A 13,157-nucleotide genomic window follows, 5' to 3' on the forward strand; every position below is an offset into this window, starting at 1 on the left:
TAAGTGCATAGTAGGTGCTCAAAAAACCTGTGCTGCTGCTGTTCAACTGATCCTCAAACTCTTCAGAGGCATCTAAGACTAGTGCAACCCCGGCAGTCCAGTGCTCCTAATGGATCCTCAGAGCATTCGTCGCACATGACATTAGGGCCCCCACACCGAGGGCCAAATTGTAGTTTTACTGGCACATAGCCACACCGATTCCTGTATTACTGTCCAGGACAGCTTTCTTGCTAAAATGGCAGTGTTGAGTAGCTGTAACAAATCACAGGGTCCACAAAACTGAAAATAGGTCCTCTACAAAAAGTCTGCCCACCCGTGTATTACATAATAAAGTTGTGGGGCCCTGGCCAGTGTCTCAGGAATTGGGGCATCAGCCTGAGCATCAAAGGATCATGGATTCAATTCCTAGTCAAAGACATGTACCTGGTTCAATCCAACTCTGGTCAGGGGGCATGAGGGAGGCAACCAATCGATGTGTCTCACATCAATGTTTCTCTCTCTCCCTCTCTCTACCACTCCCTCCCTCCATTCCACTCTCTCTGAAAATCAATGGGAAAAAAACACCCTCGAGTGAGAATTAACCAAAAAAAAAGTTTGGGAATGGTGCAAACTACAGCCATCAGTACACAATGGTTCTGGGAAGGCCTGAACTTAAGTTCCTTGGCTATTCCCAATCTCATTTGAGAAATACCTCTTCACATGCGCTTTGGTTTCTTTCTTTCTTTTTTTTTTTTTTTAATATATTTTATTGATTTTTTACAGAGAGAAAGGGAGAGAGATAGAGAGTTAGAAACATCGATGAGAGAGAAACATCGATCAGCTGCCTCCTGCACATCTCCCACTGGGGATGTGCCCACAACCCAGGTACATGCCCTTGACCGGAATCGAACCTGGGACCTCTCAGTCCACAGGCCGACGCTCTATCCACTGAGCCAAACTGGTTTCGGCACGCTTTGGTTTCTTGAAATATATTTCAAGTACTGGTTTGGATAAGATAAAAAGGTGGTATTTTACCCTGGCCTGGCTGGGTAGCTCAGTTGGTTAGAGTGCTGTCCCTATATGCCACGGTTGTAGTTTTGATCCCTGGTCAGAGCACATACAACGCAATGAATGCATAAATAAGTGGAACAGATAATGGTATTTTTCTCTCTCTCTCCCTCCCTCCCTCCCTCTCCTCCTACCCCCAAATCAATGAAAAGAAAAAGAGATGGTGTCCTGACTAAGGTTACCCCAAGAACCAAAATGGCTCATAAACCAAGCTTTCCTAATCTTGCTTTACACAATAGGTACACTTCATTTTAACAGCATTATTTGGCAAAATCATTTTTAACTATTTTGTGGTGTGGTTTTTTTTTTCCTTGTTAATCCTTACCCAAGGATATATTTTCCATTGATTTTTTTAAGAGAGCAGAAGGAAGAGAGAGAAACATCAATGTGAGAGATATATCAACTGGTTGCCTCCTACACACAACCTGACCTGGAGCCCAGGGATCAAACCTGAAACCCTTTGGTGCTCGGGCAAGCGTTCTAACCCGTTTGTCACACTGGCCAGGGTAACTGTTTTGTTTTCAAACACACTAAATAAAAATACAAAGTTGGCATTTATGTAGCCCCACATAATATACTTTGTTACACTACCATAAGGACACAAGTCAGAAGTTTTTAAAACATTGGCTAGCCCAGCTGATGTGGCTCAGTGGTTGAGCATCAATGATCCAGAAGGTCACAGCTCCAGTAGGCACTGCACATGCTGGGGTTTCGGGCTTGACCCCCCCAGTAGGGGGCATGCAGGAGGCAGCTGGTTGATAATTCTCATCACTGATGTTTCTCTCTCTCTCTCCCTCTCCCTTCCTCTCTTTGAAATCAATAAAAACATTTAAAAACAAAACAAAATACTAACAATCTCAGCATCAACTTCTGACTGTAGAATTAAGCCTCAGTCCCTTTAGAACTCATTTTCAATTCTGTTTAAGAATTACAGAATCAAATCTGAATGTTAAACAGGAATGATTTTCAATCTTCTGATCAACTGCCAAAGCACCTTGATGGGATTCATTGCCATCACCCCTGAGGAACTTCACCCTTCTCAGTTATTTAAAAGCCCCTACTTTTCTAACAAAAGCAAAGCAAAGTCATGACAAGCCCTAGCCCTAGAAGTCTCTACAAAACTTACACTTCCTATTTAGCCAGAACTTAGTTAAGAGATGAAATAATTTGACGGGCCTCGATTATTCACTGCAATAACCACGAAGATAAGACCAAAGTGTATCCTGTTGCTGCCAAAACCAGAGGGAAGGGGGAGTCTCTGCCCCGAGCCCCAGCAGGAAGAACACAGCCCTGCTCCCTCCACAGTGATTACAAACTTTCCCCGCAGGGATTTAATTCACTTGCTAGAGTTATGCTACTGAAACTTGCCAAGTACTGCAGTCTCCTGGGTTCATGATTAAAGCAAATTCCATATTTATGGATGTAGATTGAATAGACCTATTTACTAATTTTGGTTTGGTTCTGGTTTTGACCCTCTTATTTTGGGCAGATTACCTCTCTCAAGTATGGTGCCGCACCGAGAAGCAGCAGGAATAGTATCTCCCCTTCCTACCTCACAGGATGCCGTGAGGAACAAACTGAGATGATGGAGAGAAAAGCACTCTGATGCATAAAGCACCGCACACACAAAAAAGATCATAATTTTATTGTAAAAAGTAATTTGGTTGATAGCCGTATTTACCATAAGCTTTCTTTAAATATAGTTTTCTATTACACTTACAGGGATTCACATACAATGTAATCACGAATGTGGGACACTTACACATGAGATATATCTATCTTCAATTTTTAGAAGGCAGCCTTATTGCACTTTTTTTTATAAAACCTATTTGTTGTATGTAAATTTGGCCTCAATTAAGCTGACCAAAAAACGTCTACTGCTTGCCTAGATATTTATTTCCCCTACACTGTGCAATCATGAATCCTGCTGTTGAAAGACTAATATGCTGTTATAATTTGGACATATTAAATGAAGAAGTTTCCAAAACACTCAACTAACTATATACTGGTAACACAAAGTCCTACTTCTTATAAAGGGTGCCAAATAAAGGAAGAATACAGTTGTGTGAAAGTGTTTAAGCTTCTTCCTCTTCTGCCCTCCTTTGGGGCGCATTCCCTATTTCCGAATCACCGCTGCATGCTCTCCTCAGACTTTCCTGACCTCTCCTGCCTGCCATTGGTGGCAGTGGCATATCACCTGGAGATGCTGCCTTACTTCACTGTGGAGTGTTTTATACACATCCACGCACCTCCTGATAGACTGCAAGTGCCTGCCAGTCATACAGCACTTTGGCTGATCCGCTCCCCAAGAGCAGGGGTTCTGTTCTCTTGGCCCCCAGACTCATCACAGGCCAGTCCCCACAGATATGCATGCACGGCATCGGCAGTCCAAGTAGCTCTCTCTTGTTTCTCAGGCCTCTTTCCAATTCTAACCCCTCAGCTCTTCCCATGCACAGAGTTCCTCTCCCTCAAATTTTACCACCAGAGCAGGGAACACACCTTGTTCCTACTGGCTCAATTTTCTCCTAGAAGCCTCAAACACACAATTCCTCACTAAAATAAGGTTGAGTCTCTCAAGAATGTTATTCCCAGGTCTCTCCTCACTTTCCCATCTAACCAAATGCCTTCACTCCTTTGACTCTTTGTAGTGTAATTCCATTAGTCCTTTATTTCCTTTATCTAAGGCCTTAAGATCTGTCTTAGACTACTAGTTACAGGGGACGAAGTTGTATCTTGTTTAATATCCTCGGTGATTCCCTCCTTGGCCCCCCACACTAATTCACCCTTTCACGATAACATATCTCATGAGGAACAAAATTGGAAAGGAACGGGGGAAAAGTGGGCAAGAATGGAAAATCCTTTCTAATAAATTTCATTGTGATTAGCAGCACACTAAATATCTGACCATCCAAGTAACCAAACTACTCAAAAGCCATCCTTTGGACTCTATCTTGGAAACAGCTAGATGTATATAGTAGGACAAGCCTTTTTGTTAAGTCTTAGTTACCAATTTCTTCCTCTGTATAAAACGAAATCTGCAATACCCTCATTCAACAATAGCAAAGCTGAAAAAGCCATCCAAAAAGTTGTTTCAGAGAACAATCTTCAAAGCTGAACTTGCTTGTAATAATCTACATTTCACTCAAACATGGCAAGATTAATCAAGCAAAGATCTGTTCTGCGGTAAAAGGGCGTTTAAATCACATTTCTCACTTCACATTAGTTGATTTTATAAAATTAACATTAAACTCAAATCTTTGTTTTTAAGTCTTATTAGAGACTTTTATATTCAATGAGACTTATTTATTCCTCCCCACTGTTTAACAAATTTCATTTTAATTAGACAAGAATCTCATGACAGATTTTTTTAAAAAGTTGTTTGGCTTACTTCTACATTAACTAATACTGTAAGAACTGTATTAAAACCGGAACCATAAAATTCAAGTTTTGTTTAAACAGAAATAGATTTTTTTCAGAAATATGCTAGTGGTCAGTCATAGAAATATTGGCAGAAGCTGAACAGCTGTTGTCTGCTACAAATATGAAGGGATTGCTACAGCAATGTAATTCAATTTGGACCCATTCGTTATAAACTGATTTTCAGATGCTGCTACTCCAAGATGGGACTGGAGAAATGCAAGCTACACCGGAGACAGAACTGTTCCTAAGCGGCAGCAAGTTTTTACTGCAAAGAAGAGCTCTAAAAGAGGAAATACAACTGGTTCACAATGCTACCATGAACCAGCCCAGAAGAACCCAGAATTATTAAATGAATGGAAAACTAAAATACTTCTCTTAGGCAAATGATGAATACCTAAGAAAGTTTTCAAGGAAGCTGGTTAATAAAAAAAAAAAAAAATGATTTACTCAGTATCCTGATAAAATGTTTATTTTTAAGAAATCATAATTTCTTGATTTTTACATACCTAACACTGTAAAAGCAACATGCGCTCCAATGGTGACTGCAGCCCCAGCGAATCTGCTCTATTTAACTTCCTTCTAAAGTTACACTTTTGTGAAATTAAACACACCACAGCAACTTTTAGGACATCTTGCTAACGAAGTTCGGGGTGGTGAAAAGAGGGCACGATATAGGTGACCAAACAACAAAGAGTTTTCAAAAACACTCCAAGAAACTTCTAAGTTGTAACTCACAGGCTGGCGGCTCCGCCGAGCGTCTTCGGGCCGCAGCCGCGGGAATGTCACCGACTCAGAAAACACCTGGGGTCCGCGGCGCCGCTCCCTCTCCAGCCCTCACGCTAACGCCCCCTCCGCTGTCACCCCCCCTCCCCCCACGCGTGTGTTGACACACGGCGGCTGCGGGAGGCGGGCGGAATCCCCACGCGAAATAAACACGCTCCGCTTTACTTTCTCTCCCTGGAAGTGCCATTCGGTTTTGCACGCGAGGAGGGCTCACTAACTCCGGGAAACCCGAGCGCACCGGGCATCTGCCCCCACCTCGGGCCCGGACAGTCGCCCCACAAACTTCCCCTCTCCGGCGGGGCTCCGGGGAAGGGGCTCCGCTGGGGGGGTGCTCCGACGGCACGCCGCCGAGCTCGGCTCTCCGGGGGCCCTCGCCTTCGGGGCGATCTGACAGCGCCCCCCGCCCCCCGCCCGGCCCCCTCCTCACCTGTGCTGTCATTCGCCGGGAAGCCGGGCGAGCTGAGTTTGGCTCGCTTGGGGTTGGGCGGTCCGTCCAGCAAGTTTTCGGCCATTTTCACCTGCTCTCGACAACAGCCCCGAGAGCGGACGGCCGGGCCGGCGAGGGCTCCGGGGCAGGGGTCGGCGCCGCCCCGGCCGGCTGCGAGGGGAGAGGAGCGAGCGCGAGCGGCGAGCCGCGAGCGAGCGCCGAGAGGGAGGGAGGGCGCAGAGCCGGGTGGGGGAGGCGGCGGCCAAATCTCAGCCACAGCAACAGCGCCCCGCAGCGCTCACCGCCCGCCCCCGGCCGCCGCCGCCGCCGCCGCCGGCCGCGGCCCCCTCATCCCCTGCCCGCCTCCCGAGCGCGACACTCCGCGGCGGGGGCGCCCCGGCGGCCCAGCCGCCCCCCCGGGCCCGGCAGGCAGCGACGGCGCCCGGCCGGCCGGCTTAGGCAGTCCCGGGGAACATGGTGCCGCCGCCGCGCCGCCGCCTCACTACCCCCCCCCCCCCGCGCCCCACTTAATTAATTCGCTCGCGGCCCGACGACCGAGGGGCTCCGGGCTCCGCTCCCCGCCCGCAGCCGGCCGCCGTAAGGAAAAACAATGCGCGAAGCGGAGCCGCCGCCGCCGCGCCCCCCCACCCCCCGTTCCGCCGCCGCCGCCGCCGCTGCCGCCGCCGCCGCGGCTCCGGGAGGCCGAGCCGAGAGGGGAGCGGGGCCGCCGGAGCGGGCGCCGAGGGCCGGGCGGAGCGGGACGGCCGGGCGGAGCGGGGTGCGCGGGCGGTTGTGGGGCCCGGGACCGGCGGGGCCGAGTAGATCGCGCTCGAAGCCCCGGTCGGGTCCGCGACAAGATGGCGGCTGTTGATTCCTCAATTAAAAAAAAAAAGAAAGTTTTTTTTCTTCTCTTTCCAGAGCCTGAACGGGGAGGGGGAGGGGGCGGGGCACGCCAGTGCGTCACCCCCCCGCGGCGTCACCACGCACGGCCCCCGCCCCGCCTCCTCCACCTGCGCGACCGCGGCGGAAAGAGCCGAGCACGATCGGGCGGAAGGGCCGAAGGCGCCGCCGCGGAGTGTCAGGCGGCGAGGCTGCGGGGCGGCGGCCGGGCCTGCGGGACCCCGGGCTCCCGGCCCGGCCTCCACTTTTGTTCCGACTCGCACTGGGTTGCGGGGCCCATCCAGGGCCGGGGGCGGCAGCCTGGCCGCGGACCAAACCCCCGGGCGCGGAGTCGGCGCCGGCCGGGCCCGACGGCCCCTCTGGCCCTAAAGAGACTCTAGGGCCAGAGTCTAGGGGAGACTGCCCGGTCGCGGCAACTCGCTTCCCTGCCCGCGACGTCCGGGGCGACCCGAACCAGGCCCGGTCCCTTTGCCTTGCCAAGTGCCAGCGACGTGTCGTGGCCTCTGCAGGACACAGACTGTCCTCGGGTCCGCCTGCGACCTCGTGCGTATGGGGAAACCGAGGCAGGAAGTGGCAGAACCCGGGTTCGAGCCCCACCCCGAAAGTGAAGTGCGGGGAACGCAAGACTCCTGAGCCCCAGTGCCCGGCGAAGGGGTCCCCGGGGCCGACACCCTCGTCTATCGGGAGGCGGTGAGCGCTGCCCCGCCCTAGGCTTGGGCACGGCCGGCCTGCGCAGGGCCCGGAAGGCCCCTGGCGTCGGAGCTCAGGGCCCCGGCCACCGCTTGGGAACTCCGACGGGGCCCCCGACAGGCGGCGGGGTCCCGTGGAGACCGGCCCGTGCGGCCACTTCCCGCGGGACAGCCACACAGGAGTCTGCCGTGTTCCCTTCGCAGTTTGATCTCATCCCGAAGTCCTTATCTGAAAGGCATCGCCAGCAACCCTGTTGCCCAAGCCAGAAACCCGTGAGTCACGGAAGACTCCTCCCTCCCTCCCTCTCTCCACCCAGCACGCACCCGGCTCCCGCGGCCTTTACCTGGGGAGACGGCTCTCGCTCCCCAGCCCGCCGCCCCGGAGTCGTCCAGCATCCCCGGCGGCCACGGGGCAGCTCGGCCCTTAAATGCCCTGTGCGCTGCACATTTCTCCCCGCGGAGCACCACCGTCACCTTCCTGGAAAAGGAGGGAAAGAACTCGGTTTAAAACAAATAGCTCCTACACATAGAATACATATTCTCCTTTAAAAAAAACACACACACATGGACAGTCTGTTTAAAATGCCATGTATATAGTTAAGGAGAGATTGTCTTCGAGTGTCAAGACTGATCTTTCTCCTTTTTTCTATTTCTATTGCTCAGTTTCTTGGACTGCCCCCACCCCTTCCTGTACCTGTCCCTTCCATTTCCCACCCCTCATTCCATTCCACCGTCACCTCCCCTCACCCACCGAGCCACTAGGAAGCCCCCATCATTCAGGCCTTTATATGCTCTTGTAGATGCTGTTCCCTAAGCTGAGAATACACATGCCTGGCAAACTCTAACTCCAAGACCCGGTGCAAATGTCACTCTGGGAAGCCCTGCCAGCCCACTTAAAAGATTCCAACAGCACCCTGGACATACCTGTGTCATTACGTGTAGTTATCCATTCGTGTTTTCATTTATCCATCAAATATTCCTTGAGAATCTCCTGCGGTCATTGCCATTTTGCTGTTTGGGGGCAAAAAAAGGAATTCCTATATATTCAAGGAGGCCAAATAGCAAGCCCCGGAAACCATAAACAGAAGTATGCAAGAAGGAGAATTTGATGAATAAATGAATCAATGAGTGAGTGAACATTGTCAGGTCCGCCTGAGACCTAGAAGCCTCCAGGCCCCTAAGAAGGGTGGGTTCCAACTCAAGGCAGCTCCAGGCTGCTACCTCACAGAGGGGACAACATGTCAGGTCATTGAGGGACCTCAGCGAGGGCCTGCCTTGGTTTAGTAGGGTCACCATCTGGCCCTCAGGGTCCCTCAGTAAATAGTTTGTACAGCCATGTGCACATGAGCTTGTACTATCCCCCCATCAGTGGGCAGCTATGGCATGGGTCATGCCCCATTTTACAGAGGGAGAAACTGAGGGGACCCAGGCCCAATGACTCAGAGGTAAATAACTTGGACATATCAGGGCCAGGCCAGAAACAAATCTTCAAACCCATGCTCCTCCTGCTTAACCATTCTCAACACTAAAACATACCTTCCCAGCACTCCCTTTATCTATCACATTTGTATAGTTTTTATCAATTCCTCTGTTACTTCCTTACATCTGCTTTTTCTTTCTATTTATTCTCCCCTTGGTCTGACTCTCATCCAAGAACATTGTACTCAGACACTGATGGGGGAATATCAAGGGAGAAGTATGGTTTCTGCCTGCATAGACTTAGCTGGGGCTCAAGGTTGACACAGATGAAAGGGATTCAACATTGTTTGAGTGCCTTCTGTATGCCAGGCCACGTGCTACACTTGGATCAGCACTTCCCACAATCCTAGAAGGAAATACCTTTGTCTTTATTTTATGGAAGAGGAAATAAGGCCTAGAAGAGGGCAAGTCACTCAGTCAGTAATGGGCTCATCTGGGTTGCAAACCTAAGGCTGCCTGCTCCTTCCAAAGACCTCAGAGGCTGTAGGACCAAGGAATCCCCACTTACAGAATGCGTGGGGGCCGAGAGAAGGTGTGGTGGAGAGGAACAAGAGGTAGAAGTAAATCAGGAAAGATTTCCTTAGAAAAGTTCATCTGAATTCATCAGCTGATGAATGGGTAAACATAATGTGTAACAATCACACAACGGAATATTATTCAGCCATATAATATATACTAGTAGATGCTATGACATTGATGAACCTTGAAAGGAGCCAGTCACCAAAGACCATGTATTGCATGATTCCATTTATATGAAATGTCCAAAATAGGCAAATCCATAGAGACGGAAAGTAGAGTAGTGGTTGCAGGGCAGGGGGTACTGGGGAGAGGGACCAGATAGTGGATGGTAGCTAAAGGATATGGGGTTTCCCTTTGGGGTGGTGAAATATTATAAAATTATTGGTGATGATAGTTGCACTGCTCTGAACATATTAAAAACCACTGAATTGTATACTTTGAATGGGTGAATTGTATGGCATGTTAATTATATCTCAGTAAAGCTTGTTCTTAACATGTCAAGTTAGAAAGAAGGGAGAGAGACCAGGAATGACAGAAGGAGCCCCTGCTTCCCAGCAGAAGGAAACAAGTCAGGGACAAACAAGGTTGGGTGAGCACACAGGGATCTGCTTGGTGGCGCAAAGAGGAAGGGTCCAGGAGGATCTGATGTGATTGGGATTTCCCAAGGCGGGCGGGGGGCACGGCTGAGGGATGAACTGGCAGGCAGAAAACAGAGACGGAGATTCACAGGCTGAACTAGAACGAGAGGAAGGGAGAGACTTCCCCCCCAAAGCTCCAATTGCATAACCAGCTGCCTGCTGCCTCAGACCCCTGTGGACACCTCACACTGGGGGGTGGGGGGCAAGCAAAGGCCACAACCCTCACCCCACACCAGCTCCTGCTCACTCACACACTCCTGTCTCTCTGCTGTGACTTAGCTTCCCACCACCCCTCTCCTGAACCTCTCTTACCCCCTCCCTGCAGTGACCTCTCTGCAATAAACGATCTCACAGTTAACCCTGACACTGCCCCATCTTTTCCATTCTCAGTCAAGCTGTTTGACCAAGTTGTCTATACTGACCCAACTGGCTTCCTCTTCTCCCATTCATGGTTTTTATTTTTACTCATGAAAATGTCAGACAAGTTGTAAAAAATAATACATAGACACTTGTGTCTACATTATTGAGGTAGGCAATGTTAACATTTTGCCACATCAGACCTTTTGGTTATTTAAGAAATAACATGTTGTGCTGGTCGAGTGTTCCATTGATTAGAGCATCGTCCTGACATAGCAGGTTGTGGGTTTGATCCTGGGTCAGGGCACATACAAGAAGCAACCAATGAATCTATAACTAAGTGGAACAACAAATTGATGTTTCTCTCTCTCTAATAACATTTAGGACTGCCCAGACCTTGAGATCTTTGTCCTGTCTAACACTTGCAAGAACTCAAAAGGGCATGTCAAAGATAGAGCTGAAGCCACCATCACCCCCATTTCCTGCCTCCCTCCACCCAAAGTTGCCACTTTCCTGAAGTTGGTGTATCTCATTACCATATCAGATGTGGATTTTTGTTAAGTCAAACCATATGAAACTGCCAATACTTGACTTCTGTGTGTGTGTGTATTTTTATTGATTTCAGAGAGGAAGGGAGAGGGAGAGAGAAATAGAAACATCAATGACAAGAATCATTGATTGGCTGCCTCCTGTACACCCCCTACTGGGGATTGAGCCCAAAATCAAACCGTGACCTCCTGGTTGATGCTCAACCTCTGAGCCACACCAGCGGGGCAATACTTGACTATTTTTGATCCTGTCTAAAATAACAACCATTGCATGTGGATGTTGTATGGACCCTGATTCCAACAAATTAAAATAATGAGACAATTAGAAGTTGAAATATTTACTGGTATGAAATGATACTAAGAAATCATTGTTAGCCGAAACCGGTTTGGCTCAGTGGATAGAGCGTCGGCCTGCGGACTGAAAGGTCCCAGGTTCGATTCCGGTCAAGGGCATGTACCTGGGTTGCGGGCATATCCCCAGTAGGGGATGTGCAGGAGGCAGCTGATCGATGTTTCTCTCTCATCGATGTTTCTAACTATCTCTCTCCCTTCCTCTCTGTAAAAAATCAATAAAATATATTAAAAAAAAAAAGAAAGAAATCATTGTTAATTTGATTAGGTGTGATAAGGACATTGTCATTATATTTTTTAAATAGTCCCTATATTTTAGAGGCACAAGCTGAGGTATCTGTAAATGGGAAAATATGATACCTGGGAGGAGTAGACGGGGAAACGTGAAACAAGATTGGCCAGGAGCCTAGCCGGTGTGGCTCAGTGGTTGAGCGTTGACCTATGAACCAGGAGGTCCTTATTCAATTCCTGGTCAGGGCACATGCCTAGGTTGCGGGCTCGGTCCCCAGTGGAGGATGTTTAGGAGTCAGCTCATCAATGATTCTCTCATCATTGATGTTTCTATCTCTCTCTCCCTCTCCCTTCCTCTCTGAAATCAATTAAAATATATTTTTTAAAAATGATTGGCCAGGAATTGATAGTTATGAAAGCTGAGCAATGGGCACATGGGGATTCATTATATAAAAGGACTGTGTATTATTTAACATCCCATAATAAAAAGTTTCTAAACTATTGAAATATTGAGTCTTTCCATCCACAAACATGATATACCTGTTTCTTTATTTACATTTTCTTCTATCTTGTAATAAAGTTTTATATACTTTTTCCCATAAGGTCCTGCATATCTTTGGCTGATCCAACAAATTTGCTAAAACTCTCTTATTAGTTCTCACAATACTAATAACTTTTCTCTAGAATCTCTTGGATTTTCTATGTTGGCCATCTGATCATGTGTTAAAAAAATAAGAGAATGAAAATTTTGTTTTGCCAGTCCAATACTCAGAATTTCCATTTCTTTTTTTTTTTTTTTAATATATTTTATTGATTTTTTACAGAGAGGAAGGGAGAGAGATAGAGAGTTAGAAACATCGATGAGAGAGAAACATCGATCAGCTGCCTCCTGCACATCTCCTACTGGGGATATGCGCGCAACCCAGGTACATGCCCTTGACCGGAATCGAACCTGGGACCTTTCAGTCCACAGGCCGACGCTCTAGCCACTGAGCCAAACCGGTTTCGGCAGAATTTCCATTTCTTTGTCTTGTTACATACTGCTGGCTAGAACCTCCAGAATAACGTTAAATACAAATAGGAATGGATGCATCTACATCTTGTTTCTGACTTGAATAAGAATGATGGTTTTTGTAGGTTTATTCATTCATTCCACAAATATTCTTTGAGCACCTATGATGTGCCAGGCACCATACCACACACTTAGGATACAACGGTGAACAAAACAAAGGTCCCTACCCTCACAACCTTACATTCTAGTAGGCAGAGAGAGAACCAGAGTGTAATCGATGAGTAAATCTACAGTATAAGTGAGAAGGTGATTAGTACTGTGCAGAAAAAAAATACAGTAGGTTAAGGAGGATTCAGAGTGTCAGTGTGGAGATAGGTGCAATTTTAAATAAGGTGATGGAGTCAATCAAGCCTCGCTGAGACAATAATACTGGAGGAAAGACTTCTAGGTGGAAAGGAATGTGTGACTTTCCTGGGAAGAACTCTCCAGGCGCAGGGCTCAGTCAGTTTATGGCCCTGCAGCTCTAATGTCCTTGGCTGTTTGAAGATGAGAAAGGAGGCAAGTGAGGCTGGAGTCGCTGGGCAGGCTGAGGGAGAAAGAGGTGAGATTACAGAGGAAATGGATGAGGGCAGGAGCTCATAGTAGAGGTGTTGACTCCATTCTTGGATCTCCTCCCATTTTTTAAATTTTATTTTTTAAAATCTCATTTTCTGTAGCATCCCGACTTCAACAATACTTAGACCCTCTGAAGACCTT

At 48.2% G+C, this 13,157-nt stretch overlaps 1 protein-coding gene across 3 annotated transcripts in view; it reads right to left on the reverse strand.

Moving 5' to 3' along the window:
* Positions 1 to 6,570, reverse strand: part of CREBBP (CREB binding protein) — a 169,084-nt gene extending 162,514 nt beyond the window's left edge. For all 3 annotated transcript variants that reach the window (XM_059692949.1, XM_059692948.1, XM_059692947.1), the window contains exon 1: positions 5,678 to 6,570. In XM_059692949.1, the coding sequence (XP_059548932.1) occupies positions 5,678 to 5,762 (85 nt within the window). In that variant the 5' untranslated portion in view covers positions 5,763 to 6,570. The remainder of the gene's footprint in view (positions 1 to 5,677) is intronic.
* Between the last annotated feature and the right edge of the window lie 6,587 nt (positions 6,571 to 13,157).

This window comes from Myotis daubentonii, chromosome 4 (assembly GCF_963259705.1).
Source record: "Myotis daubentonii chromosome 4, mMyoDau2.1, whole genome shotgun sequence".
NCBI classification, from domain to species: Eukaryota; Metazoa; Chordata; class Mammalia; order Chiroptera; family Vespertilionidae; genus Myotis; species Myotis daubentonii.